This window comes from Chelonia mydas, chromosome 3 (genome assembly GCF_015237465.2).
Source record: "Chelonia mydas isolate rCheMyd1 chromosome 3, rCheMyd1.pri.v2, whole genome shotgun sequence".
Taxonomy (NCBI): domain Eukaryota; kingdom Metazoa; phylum Chordata; order Testudines; family Cheloniidae; genus Chelonia; species Chelonia mydas.
In genome coordinates this window covers 133,940,560-133,953,640 of record NC_057851.1, presented here as the reverse complement: position 1 = coordinate 133,953,640, position 13,081 = coordinate 133,940,560, and the positions used below count along the sequence as shown (strand labels likewise).

The following is a 13,081-nucleotide window of genomic DNA, read 5'->3' as shown; positions in this document are numbered from 1 at the left end:
TAAATCTCCCAGTCAAAGCTTTCAATTGCCTGAAAATTGTAAAACATGTCATGGGGTTTTCAGGAGGTTTTTAATGTGTGTACCCTAAGGTATCTGTATTGTGAGGTACACAGCAGATAATTCTACTACAGTTGATGATTGAGGTGTGCAAAATAATTAGATAAAAACTCCACCACCCACTCAAACTCTGCCTAGGTTGGCAGTCACATGCATTTGGAAACTACAGTTCATCACAGAGGAGATCATAAACATGGGCAGAGATTCTTTGCATAGCTCTGGGAGGTTCTTAACCAGCTGAGAGGTGAACAGCTAGTCTCCCCTTCCTTCTACACACACACACTTATAGTGAATCCCACGCCTCACTTACATACACCCCACTCTGCAATATGCCCTGGATCTCTTGTTTCTTATTTCTATAGACCTGCCCCCCTCTTCTGTTCTTCCTTCCTTGGATAAGTTAAACCCCTTTCCTAAGTCTTTAGGGTTCATACTTTTCCTCATCTCCAGGAGATTCTTCATGGTCCACTATTTTACCCAGTTCTTAAATGCTGGGAAAGGTTGGGAGAGGAAGGAGAAGGATGTAAAGTAAATACTTGAATTGCAGAGATGCAACGAGGCGCGTCACATGTTTGAGATAAGGCTAAGACCTATAGCGTCCATTTAAGAAAAGGACAATGTTATTGCTCTGCCTGGAAGAACTGTTTGTTGGCTAAGAGAGAAAAGCTGCAACATATGGCTTACACATTTCCAGTTCCGCTCAAGGGATTGCTGTCCAAGACTCTGGGTGATATCAGTGTCAGCTTGTTTTAGTACAGCTTTAGGGCTAAATTCAGACTCCTGCATTTACAGCCATGCAGACTCAGGGACTGGGAAGGCGTGTGCTTTGAGAGTGGCATGCCTGGAGTCAGTATGTCTCCGTATGGATAAAGCAGGCATGATGCTGCCAAGTACCTTGAGGAAACATATTTATTAGTGGGCCCTGCTGCATCTCTTAAAAAAGGATTAGCATATGCTTCTGATAATTTAGGTATAGAGTTGTGCATGGATTTTTGGGTGGGAGGGCATGTCTGTTTACCGCCATGTATGGGAGTGCTATGAGAAAGGCTCTCTGAGTCTCTCCCCAGGGTGGGCTGCCATTATTTAAGATTAACATTTAATCATTGGAACCTGGCAAAATGATCCTCAGTTTATGCAATGAGTTGTAATGTAAATTAACATCAGAGCTCTAGAACTGTGAATACCAATTAATTAGCAATGACAGACAAATGGAAAATATATTCCTGTGAAATATTTCAAAGCATTTTAATTCTGCAGGTGGAATGATTTTTCATTTAGTAGCAATATTTCATGAACATTTTAATCAGAAATTTTTAGTTTTGACCATTTTTTTTTTGAAATTTTGTTTTTTCATTTTGCTTTTTCACTTTTCACTTTCCGCCTTTTTCTCTTTCACCACCTTTTCTCTCGTTGTTTTCCATTGTACCACTGAAAAGGTGTGGGTGTGGGAGGATGAGGAAAAACAGAGAGAGGGAAGGGAAGGAAAAATAAAACAAACAAACAAAAAATCCACTCTAAAAAAAGACAACATTTTTCATTTTCCAATTCCATCAGGGGAAACAATTCAAAAACAAATATTTTGTGAAAATTTCTCAATTGGACAAAAGGCCATTATTCTGCAAAAAGATCTTCCCTGTGAAAGAAAATGTGATGACACCTGGGGCAACATTGATGGGTTCTGAAGTCATCAAACCAGATTCATTGTGCTGTGAGGCCTTTGATGATGGTGGCTGGAAATACATAGTAAAACGAAGGGAAATCCCAGAAGAGTTCCTTCTTTCTCCCCAAATGCAGGCTCAAACCAACACCAATACTGACATTTGACTATACTAATATGACATCTCAAATTTCATATTCGTGTATACATATGAATATACTGTGTATATAAATACTAGAGCTGTCTGATTTTTTCATCGAACAAGGTTTTTCATTGAAATAGTCTTTTTCAAAAATGAATTATTTTCTTCATTTCTTACAAAATATTAATAACTCTTAAAGATATCTTCCCCAACGATGTAAACAAAATTCTATTGAAATAAAAAATTAATTTAGTTTACAATAAAAGAAAAAAGTCAATAACATTTTAGATATTTTTTTTAAATGGAAAAATAAAGAAGTGCATTTTGAAGGCTTTGACAGTAATACAACTTTGAAATTTTGAATATTTTTGTGAAAACAGCCTGTCCTTTTTGACCAGCTCTAATAAATATCTACTAGTGAGTTGCCTAGAACCTTAACATATATTAATCACAAGTTCTGCAAAATCAGAGATTGAACGGGTCATAAAGAATGCAAAAACTTCTCACCTCTAAACGTTGATTCTTCAGGTCGGTGTGAGCATGTTCCTGGGGAAAGTAGGGCTGCCCTTTACCTGTTCCATAGTTTTTCAATAATAATAATACTTCATTCTTCTTATCTGCCATTCTGGAACACTACACAAATACCATAAAAAAGCATACAAAAGTAATTTGTCATTTTGATGCCTATTTCAAAATTGCTGGATTTAAAGTACAGTGGATTTCCCAAGAAAGCATAAATAACCTTTACAAAACAGTGTCAGTCTAGGAATTGTATAATGCTTGCTTTGTCTAACCTGAATTCCCTGCTTTTTTGTTTTATTTTGTTTTGTTCTATAGACACCCTATTTTTGGCCATCAAATTGTTGGGAGCCGGAAAATACAGACTATGGTCAGTGTGGATATCTATTCTCTTTCTATCAGGAGTCTTGTATTGTATGTATAAAAACATTATTGAAGGCTGTCTTGTTTAGCCATCCAACCATTAAAAACACTGTTGGTGTCTTGTTCAATCCCAGTGCAAGAACTGCTGATGCTCAGCTCAAGGTTGGCTTTGATTTTACAAAGTTTATTAAGGCAGAGGTCAAATATGAATGTGATCCAGGAATACAAAAATAGCATTGCACTGCTGTGCACATTGTAAATACGTATGGTGACAAAGTCTCAGTGAAACAGAAGGTACTTTAAAAGTAGTTATTCTTCCTTGCTGATGAAATTCAAACACATGCAAGCAACCCGTTTAAGGACTCTTAAGGACTTTTAAGGACTCTTAAAACTCATAGTGGGCCAAACTTTCAAATATATGTGCATGTATGTATCAGTGCACATGTGGAAATCAGTTATTTGTTCCAGAGTAGCAGCCGTGTTAGTCTGTGTCCGCAAAAAGAACAGGTCACAAAGGTGCCACAAGTACGCCTGTTCTTTTTGTAGTTATTTTTTCGTACACTTGGCCACACAAATATGTGTGCATACATTCAGGTTCACATGGATGGGAATGGTCACATCTTTGTACAATATGTTATTTCCTGCCATATGTAAGGAGGCCATTTGTCCAGTTCAAAGTCGGACAGTCCTAGAGTTCTGCCGTACTGTTCCTGTCTCCTGTTTGAGACTTAGAACTGGACATGGCTTTGTCCATTGAAAATGAGAGGAGAGAATAGGAAGAGACTGTGGATGCAGGAGGATGCCAGACGGGTGGGGGCTAATGTGGCACCTCCGTATGCAGTGGTGCAAGCATGGGTGGACCAATGCAAGAAGGCTCACACAGCGGGGCAGAGTCATGCAAGGGATGGGCTAGTGCAGGGGGCTGACATGGAAGGGGGTGGGGCTGCGTGTGTGGGCTAAGATAGGGTAGGGCCACATGGGCAGGCTGATGCAGGAAGGAAAGGGGTTAGGCAGGGGAGTGGAAATCCTATATTCTGAGGAGGTGTCAGGGCCACCCTAGCCATGCTTACCGTTTACACACATAAATTAGATGTGCAGTTATTTATGTGTACTTACATTTGAAAATCTGGGCATACTTGGTAAAAAAAAAAAAACACTATAAAATGACTGAAGCCAAGATTTTTCAAAAATGAGTATCTAAAGTTAGGTTCCTATGTCCACATGTATGCACCAAATTAAGTGTCCTGATTATCCATGAAACTGATCAACCAATAGCTCCCATTCATTTTAATGGGAGCTGTGGGGTACTCAGGACTTCTGGAAAAACAGCCCATTTATTTTGGTGACTAAATATCCTAACTTCAGGCACCCATTTTTAAAAAAAATCTTGGCTGAATGCTTTGGAAATTCAAGGTGGTGTGCACTACAGTGTGTTCAACCTCAGTATGGGAGAGCTGTGGACTACTGGAAACTGTATAAGGTTGGCAGTCAATCCAACATTCTGTTCTTATCTTCTCAGTTGACTTGTGTGATTTTTGGGTAAATCACTAAATCTAACAATTTAAAACCGAGGTGCCTAAAGTTAGGCATCTAAATAGCTAGCCCGATTTTCAGAGGTGATCAGCACCAACAATTCCCATGTCTGAAAATGCTGATGATAACCTCTCCAGGCCTCAGTTAGCCCATGTGTACAATGCGGGTAAAAATGCTTGTAAAACACTAGTACAATAGAAGTCCAGAATATTGTTATGAATCTAATATTTAGACAGCTGTGATTAGTCACTGAGGCAGGAAGATATTTGATTCAGCACGTAATAATACTTTCTTTCTTTCTTTCTTTCTTAGCAGTTTTTCACAGCTTTCCTTTAAGGGTTGTCCAATCTATCCACAGTCTCCTTGGTTATGGAATACCAGAAAATTATGAAACATGTTTCCAAGGGAAACCGAGCTGTTCACCAGAAAAAGCCTATGGGATAACTGGGGGAGTTAATAAATATGCTAAAATGTCTGTTGGGACCCTTCACTCTCTAATAGTAGGTATGAGCCTGAAGTCAGCCTGAGAAAGTTGTTATTACTATCCACTGATGTTGATGGGGAGGTACAATGTCTAGCTGCCTTATTAAAGTGACCAGCTGAGAAAAAGCAATAATGCAGATTAAGAAAGAAACCGCAGAGTCAGAATCAGAATTAACAATTTGGGCGGGGGAGAGGGGTGGGTGAAGAGAGAGAGACTCTCCAGGGCATCAGAACCTCCACATAGTGATGTGCCAGGAGAGTTTATTTTTGCTAGGCTCCTCCAGTTATCATATAGACTTTACCACTACACAGCTCAGTTTCCTGTTTTTAGCATAGGAAGGCCATGATTTTAAAGGAAATTAGAAATCCTGTGTTGTGGAGTGCTGAGTTTTTAATGGTTTTCCATGGTATGTTAACCCTTCTGCTTTATAGGGTCTATCACCATGCATGGCCTGGAAGGGTGCTGAGATTTTCTGCTGAACATACAGCAATGATTTGATCAAACAGATGCAATCTCAGTCCAGATAACTGGATCACCAAGCTATGATAGCTAACAAGAAATCTTTTTTCAAGATTAGCTAAATTCTAAGACTCCAGTGATTAATTCTTGGACCTTAGGGCCCACATATTTTTAAACACTCAGTTGATGCCTGTAGGATTTCTGCATTCAAGATGGTGACAAAGCTAGACAGTTAAAAATTAAGGGTAAGTTTCTAACATTATTAGTCATGCTGAGAAATAACTTACTCCATTGATTACAGTGGCTGTAAACGAAAATACGGTCATTAAAAAAAATCAAAGAACCCCAGGTATGTTCAAAGCATTATTTTTACTTACCAGTCATTTTTAAACTATGAATGCTTCTGGTGTTTCTGAAGGAGAGCTGACATTTTACTGTCACTACATAGCATTTAGGGCCTTATCCAATGAGTGCTCTGCTCACAACTTCCTCTTGGAACAGAAGAATGGCAATACCAGATCAGACCAGTGGTCCATCTAATGCACTGATCCATCTTCAAAATTGGCCAGTAGTAGATTTTTCAGAGGAAGGTCTAAAACTCTCACAGTGGACAACTTTGCAATAATATCCGTACTGGGTAAACTTCTTCCCAATCCCAGGCAGTTAGAAGTTGTTTTATATCCTGAAGCGTAAGGGTTCATATTGTATTTATGAATTTTTATCCTAGTCAGTTTAATTGCATATATTGAATATAGTGGGAGTTCTGAATGCAGACCACTTGCAAGATTGCACTGATAGTTTGTAACAAAGGAAGTGCTAATCAATAAGATTGAAATTCACCATTCTGCAGAAGACCCACAAAAGTTCTATGAACCCCCGAAGTCCTATTTTGAGGGCAAAATAGGCCTTAAGTAGGATTCAGTGTCTTAAAGGTCTTAGGGGATTTATGGTACTCAATGGGCCCTCTGCAGAAAGGCAAATTTCACCCCAAAAGAATTCAAAAGAGATGCTGCAGACTTTCACAGTAGTTCTGTTATTTACTAGTAAATGATGTATAGAAAATGTAGGTAATTAAACCAATTTTTAATAAACTTACATTAAAGCCATTGTGAGTATCTCCACACTCTGTCATGCAGTAGAATGTTCAGTGGTATTTCCTTTGTTACAGACTATGGGCCAGATCCTGAGCAGCCCTGGGCACTTGCAGCTCCGCCTAAAATTAATAGAAGAGGCAGGTATCCCGTGCCTCTGAGAATCAGTCCCCTATCAAACATGCAAGAAGGACACTTCTTCAATAATCTTTGTCTATCAGAGTTAATGACAATGTAAACAACTTTATTGGTGATTGATACAATTTTACAAGCCAATGAAAATCTTATACTAATTGTAAAAAAGAAAAAAAAAAGTAAACGTAGTTTCCCTTTAAATAAAGGCAGGCACACCTACCATTACTCACCCAGTGCTGTACTGCTGCCCATGATGAAGAACAGTAACAATAAAATCATTAACCCTTAAGATAGAAATAAAATGAGGTTGAGACATTGCATTTGTTCCTTCATTACCAAGTTAACTCCAAAAATAAATTCTTTTTTATTCCTTTATAGAATATGTTAAAATCTACTCAACAATGTCACTTCACTTTCTGCTTTGTGTTAGCTAAGGGTATAAAATATTTTCATGACAAAGGTTTAGCTACAGGCCATGTGTGTAAAACAGATGATGTCCTTTCTTGACACATCCTTTAAAAAATTTTCCAAAAATATATTTCAGGAGGCTGCTGGCCAATTCCTAGAGCATAGGGAATATAGGGATATATTGGGAATATTGCTATAGGGAAGTGATGTGAACCCTGCTACTGTTACAGGCTTTAGACTTTTATCTTGTATCAAGGTGAAATATCTTGGCCTCTATTTTGAAGGTGACTAGCTGCCCACTTTTTGGATGCTCAAACTGAGACATCTAAGAAGCCCTCCTAATTTTCAATAAGGAGGGCTTTAAACTAGGTTCACCGGGGGGAAGGAGACCAAAGCCCTGAGGTAAGTGGAGAACTGGGATACCGGGAGGAGGCACGAGCAGGAGCGCGTGAGAGGGGAGGGCTCCTGCCTCATACTGAGAAAGAGGGGCAATCAGCAGGTTACCTCAAGTGCCTATATACAAATGCACGAAGCCTGAGAAACAAGCAGAGAGAACTGGAAGTCCTGGCACAGTTAAGGAATTATGATGTGATTGGAATAACAGAGACTTGGTGGGATAACTCACATTACTGGAGTACTGTCATGGATGGATATAAGCTGTTCAGGAAGAACAGGAAGGGCAGAAAAGGTGGGGGAGTTGCACTGTATGTAAGAGAGCAGTATGACTGCTCAGAGCTCAAGTATGAAACTGCAGAAAAACCTGAGTGTCTCTGGATTAAGTTTAGAAGTGTGAGCAACAAGGGTGATGTCGTGGTGGGAGTCTACTATAGACCACCAGACCAGGGGGATGAGGTGGACGAGGCTTTCTTCCGGCAACTCACAGAAGTTACTAGGTCGCAGGCCCTGGTTCTCATGGGAGACTTCAATCACCCTGATATCTGCTGGGAGAGCAATACAGCAGTGCACAGGCAATCCAGGAAGTTTTTGGAAAATGTAGGGGACAATTTCCTGGTGCAAGTGCTGGAGGAACCAACTAGGAGCAGAGCTCTTCTTGACCTGCTGCTCACAAACGGGGAAGAATTAGTAGGGGAAGCAAAAGTGGATGGGAGCCTAGGAGGCAGTGACCGTGAAATGGTCAAGTTCAGGATCCTAACACAAGGAAGAAAGGAGAGCAGCAGAATACAGACCCTGGACTTCAGAAAAGCAGACTTTGACTCCCTCAGGGAACTGATGGGCAACATCCCTTGGGAGAATAACATGAGGGGGAAAGGAGTCCAGGAGAGCTGGCTATATTTTAAAGAATCCTTATTGAGGTTACAGGGACAAACCATCCCAATGTGTCGAAAGAATAGTAAATATGGCAGGCGACCAGCTTGGCTTAACAGTGAAATCCTTGCTGCTCTTAAATACAAAAAAGAAGCTTACAAGAAGTGGAAGATTGGACAAATGACCAGGGATGAGTATAAAAATATTGCTCAGGCTTGCAGGAGTGAAATCAGGAAGGCCAAATCACACCTGGAGTTGCAGCTAGCAAGAGATGTTAAGAGTAACAAGAAGGGTTTCTTCAGGTATGTTAGCAACAAGAAGAAAGTCAAGGAAAGTGTGGGCCCCTTACTGAATGAGGGAGGCAACCTAGTGACAGAGGATGTGGAAAAAGCTAATGTACTCAATGCTTTTTTTGCCTCTGTCTTCACGAACAAGGTCAGCTCCCAGACTACTGCACTGGGCAGCACAGCATGGGAAGGAGGTGACCAGCCCTCTGTGGAGAAAGAAGTGGTTCGGGACTATTTAGAAAAGCTGGACATGCACAAGTCCATGGGGCTGGATGCGTTGCATCTGAGAGTGCTAAAGGAGTTGGCGGATGTGATTGCAGAGCCATTAGCCATTATCTTTGAAAACTCATGGCGATCGGGGGAGGTCCCAGATGACTGAAAAAAGGCTAATGTAGTGCCCATCTTTAAAAAAAGGGAAGAAGGAGGATCCTGGGAACTACAGGCCAGTCAGCCTGACCTCAGTCCCTGGAAAAATCATGGAGCAGGTCCTCAAGGAATCAATTCTGAAGCGCTTAGAGGAGAGGAAAGTGATCAGGAACAGTCAGCATGGATTCACCAAGGGCAAGTCATGCCTGATTAATCTAATTGCCTTCTATGACGAGATAACTGGCTCTGTGGATGAAGGGAAAGCAGTGGACGTGTTGTTCCTTGACTTTAGCAAAGCTTTTGACATGGTCTCCCACAGTATTCTTGTCAGCAAGTTAAAGAAGTATGGGCTGGATGAATGGACTATAAGGTGGATAGAAAGCTGGCTAGATTGTCGGGCTCAACGGGTAGTGATCAATGGCTCCATGTCTAGTTGGCAGCCGGTATCAAGTGGAGTGCCCCAGGGGTCGGTCCTGGAGCCGGTTTTGTTCAATATCTTCATAAATGATCTGGAGGATGGTGTGGATTGCACCCTCAGCAAGTTTGCAGATGACACTAAACTGGGAGGAGTGGTAGATATGCTGGAGGGTAGGGATAGGATACAGAGGGACCTAGACAAATTGGAGGATTGGGCCAAAAGAAATCTGATGAGGTTCAACAAGGATAAGTGCAGAGTCCTGCACTTAGGACGGAAGAATCCAATGCACCACTACAGACTAGGGACCGAATGGCTCGGCAGCAGTTCTGCAGAAAAGGATCTAGGAGTTACAGTGGACGAGAAGTTGGATATGAGTCAACAGTGTGCCCTTGTTGCCAAGAAGGCCAATGGCATTTTGAGATGTATAAGTAGGGGCATTGCCAGCAGATCGAGGGACGTGATCGTTCCCCTCTATTCGACATTGGTGAGGCCTCATCTGGAGGACTGTGTCCAGTTTTGGGCCCCACACTACAAGAAGGATGTGGAAAAATTGGAAAGAGTCCAGCAGAAGGCAACAAAAATGATTAGGGGACTGGAACACATGACTTATGAGGAGAGGCTGAGGGAACTGGGGATGTTTAGTCTTCAGAAGAGAAGAATGAGGGGGGATTTGATAGCTGCTTTCAACTACCTGAAAGGGGGTTCCAAAGAGGATGGCTCTAGACTGTTCTCAGTAGTAGCACATGACAGAACAAGTAGTAATGGTCTCAAGTTGCAGTGGGGGAGATTTAGGTTGGATATTAGGAAAAACTTTTTCACTGGGAAGGTGGTGAAACACTGGAATGCATTACCTAGGGAGGTGGTGGAATCTCCTTCCCTAGAAGTTTTTAAGGTCAGGCTTGACAAAGCCCTGGCTGGGATGATTTAGTCGGGGATTGGTCCTGCTTTGAGCAGAGGGTTGGACTAGATGACCTCCTGAGGTCCCTTCCAACCCTGATATTCTATGATTCTATGATTCAGAAAGTGCTGAGCATTCAACCTCTGAAAATCAAGGTCCTTTAAAATGTCTCAGGTTAGACACCCAGAATCACTAGTCATGTTTAAACCTGTAAGTCCTTGGCTTTCATTTAACCGATTGTTTCAATTTTAAAGTTATGTACAGTGGGACCCAACCATGCTGGAAATTTTCTCCCATGCAAAGTTCCACTGAATTCAGCAGGACTTGGTGCTTAAGTAAAGGTGTGGATCCTTTGCAGTAATTTAGATTGTTGGTGGAGTTTGAGTAGTTCTGCATCCTCTCTGTATTGGATAGAGTTCCTGTCTTATGGCTTGTTCATGTGGCTATTAAAACTATGCCCTCACAGTTTAGAAAGCTGGCTCTGCTTTATATTGTTGCTCTAGAGTGAGTGAGCGCACTAATGGCTGAACATACTTATACTCTGATAAAACAATTTATTCTGCAAATTAAAATGTTATATGCCCAACTCCCCTCTTATTTAAAATTTAATTTAGTAGATTAATAGAGGTTCTTCTGGCAAATTAAAAACACTTTTGTGTCATTGAAAGTTTATGAAATACTGAGGCTATTTATGTTCATAGTCAGACGGATCAGGGTTCATCTCAGTTTGGCCAAATCTAATAATTGTTAATCCATGTGCATATGGGATCAATTCTCATGAGGCTTGTCAATTCCTTTCTTGGGTTTAGTGACTCAGAGCTGTTGGAAATTTGAGGAATTTAATTCTCCCACATTCTCTTGTTTAAATGTGATATATAAGAAAGATAAAAGGCAGATAAAATTTCCAAGGTTCACAGGTAATTACAGTCTATGTAAATACAACAAATAATTGTAACAATGTAGAAAACAGTATTTTGGAGGGAGGAGGAGGAGGCGGTAATAAGAAATGTTTCAGGAGAAAGGTGAATAGAAGTGGGTGAAATTATAGAATGGATTGAGCAGAGGAAAAGTGAGAGTTGGAGGGGATTTAATTTTTGTTCTAGAGTTAGGAGCTGTAGTTCAAGAGAAGAGATGGATATGAGCTATCAGGGAATCTTCAAATAGGTAAAACGAGATAGGGAAGCTGTTCTGGATTATGGGGACAAAAGGAGACAGATATGTGCCTTTGAATGTGAAGAAACCAGTTGGAAACAGTGGAATGGGCTGAATTACAATGATAATTTCAGAAAGGGAATTGGGCGGTGCTCGGTGAGGGGGGGCAAATGTTTTAAGTCTGTGAGAGAGGTGATGTACTGGTTCCTGAAATGGACTAAAGGTCAGGTAATGTGTTCCCATTTTATGGTATAAATGAGGCGATTAGCTGGTACATTTTGGACAAAACAAAGTTAGAAGAGTTAGTAGTATGGACTGAAGAAGTCCATAAAGGAAATCATTCCACTAGTTCAGGCCAAGAAGAGAGGAAGACATGCATAAAAGCTTCAGCAAAGGGGTTGAGATAGTGTCTGCTGTGAACAGGACAGTATTTTGTGGGTGATGGTAGGCAAATATATAGATCTAGGCAACGTGAAAAACAAAAGATTCCTGAGTCTAAAAGAATATGCAGCTTCTTCTGCACTAGAGGTGAAGGCCAGGGAATAGTAGTGGTTAGGATGAGAGGCTTTTACCAATTACAGTGTAGGCCAGGGGTAGTCAATTATTTTTTATCAAGGTCCAAATTTCTTAGTAAAGGTATAGTCAAGGTCCAGTCTCTGGAGAAAACAATAAAAAACTCCAAACAGTAATGATGATAATAAGTAAAAAATATGTTGGGGTCTGCTCAAAAGTGTCTGACGGTCTGGATTTGGCGAATGCTCCACCTATTGGCTACCCCTGGTTTAGGCTATCAGTCTGGGATGGCTTCCTTTGCGTGGGTGCTCTGTGTGGAAGGCAGCACAGCGAGCCTCTTTGCCCTTTCCCGAGGACATTTGATCTCATGAGAAAGCAATAATTTATGCTCCCCTGTGCAGGGGTATAGCGTCACCAGAGAGGACAAGTTGTTGGGTCAGAGTCTGGTAATGGTCCCACTTTCCTGGAACCAGACAGAACCTTGAGATCTGCTCTATAGGGAGCATGCACTGCACCCTTTCATCCTCTTCCTCTCCTGTCTGGGAGCTTTCAACTTGCTCCTCTTTAGGTAGTAACACATCAGTGGCACTGCCCTTCCTGCAGTACATGGCCTGCTATCCCCAGTCAGGCTCTGCCAATAGGTGCCGTAATTTGCCCAACTCAGTTGGGAAGTTCTGGCAGGTGAGAAAAGCAGAGAGTGAGAAACGGTGACAGATTGAATGTAATAGAGTTTGGGAGAGAAGCCAAGGCAAAGCAGGATGTCCGTAGTGTTTGAGGGAGAGAAAGCTACCAGCATCTGAGTTAGGACTTGTTGTTCTTGAGAGAGTTCTGGAGGAAGAGTTATACTGCTGGATGTACCACAGGCATTCTGTATGACCTGTGTAAATCATAGACTGTATTTCATCTTCCTTATCTGTACAATGCAAATAATTCTTCACAAGGGTGTTGTGAGGCTAAACTAATGTGTACTAAGTGTACTGAGATTCTCAAATGAAAGGTGCTATTAAAGTGTGAAATATTATTGTTATTTCTAGCTCTAATTATGTTAGACCAGGAAGACACCACTGTTTCTCAAGACACTGGCCATTCAGATAGCTGAAGAAGGTTTTTAGGTGCTTGGTTAGTGGGAAAGGGAAAAAATTGGGGAAAGGGATTAAATAAGTGGATATTGATTGATAGTGGCATCACTGCTGTTGTAGGATAGAAGAGAGGGAAGATTATAGAAGATGAGGACAGGATAAGTTCACAGGGATAGAATGGGCAGAAGATTGCAGGCTTGGGTTCTGGGGAGTCAAAGGAAGGAACTGGATTTTCATGACTCCACTGATTCTGA

The 13,081-nt window shown here is 41.1% G+C and overlaps 1 protein-coding gene across 9 annotated transcripts in view; it reads left to right on the top strand.

The window, feature by feature from the left end:
* The window catches only part of RGS7 (regulator of G protein signaling 7), a 416,293-nt gene that overhangs the window by 329,071 nt on the left and 74,141 nt on the right, over positions 1-13,081 (top strand). For all 9 annotated transcript variants that reach the window (XM_037895306.2, XM_037895308.2, XM_037895311.2 and 6 more), the window contains one exon: positions 2,694-2,745. In XM_037895306.2, the coding sequence (XP_037751234.1) occupies positions 2,694-2,745 (52 nt within the window). The remainder of the gene's footprint in view (positions 1-2,693; positions 2,746-13,081) is intronic.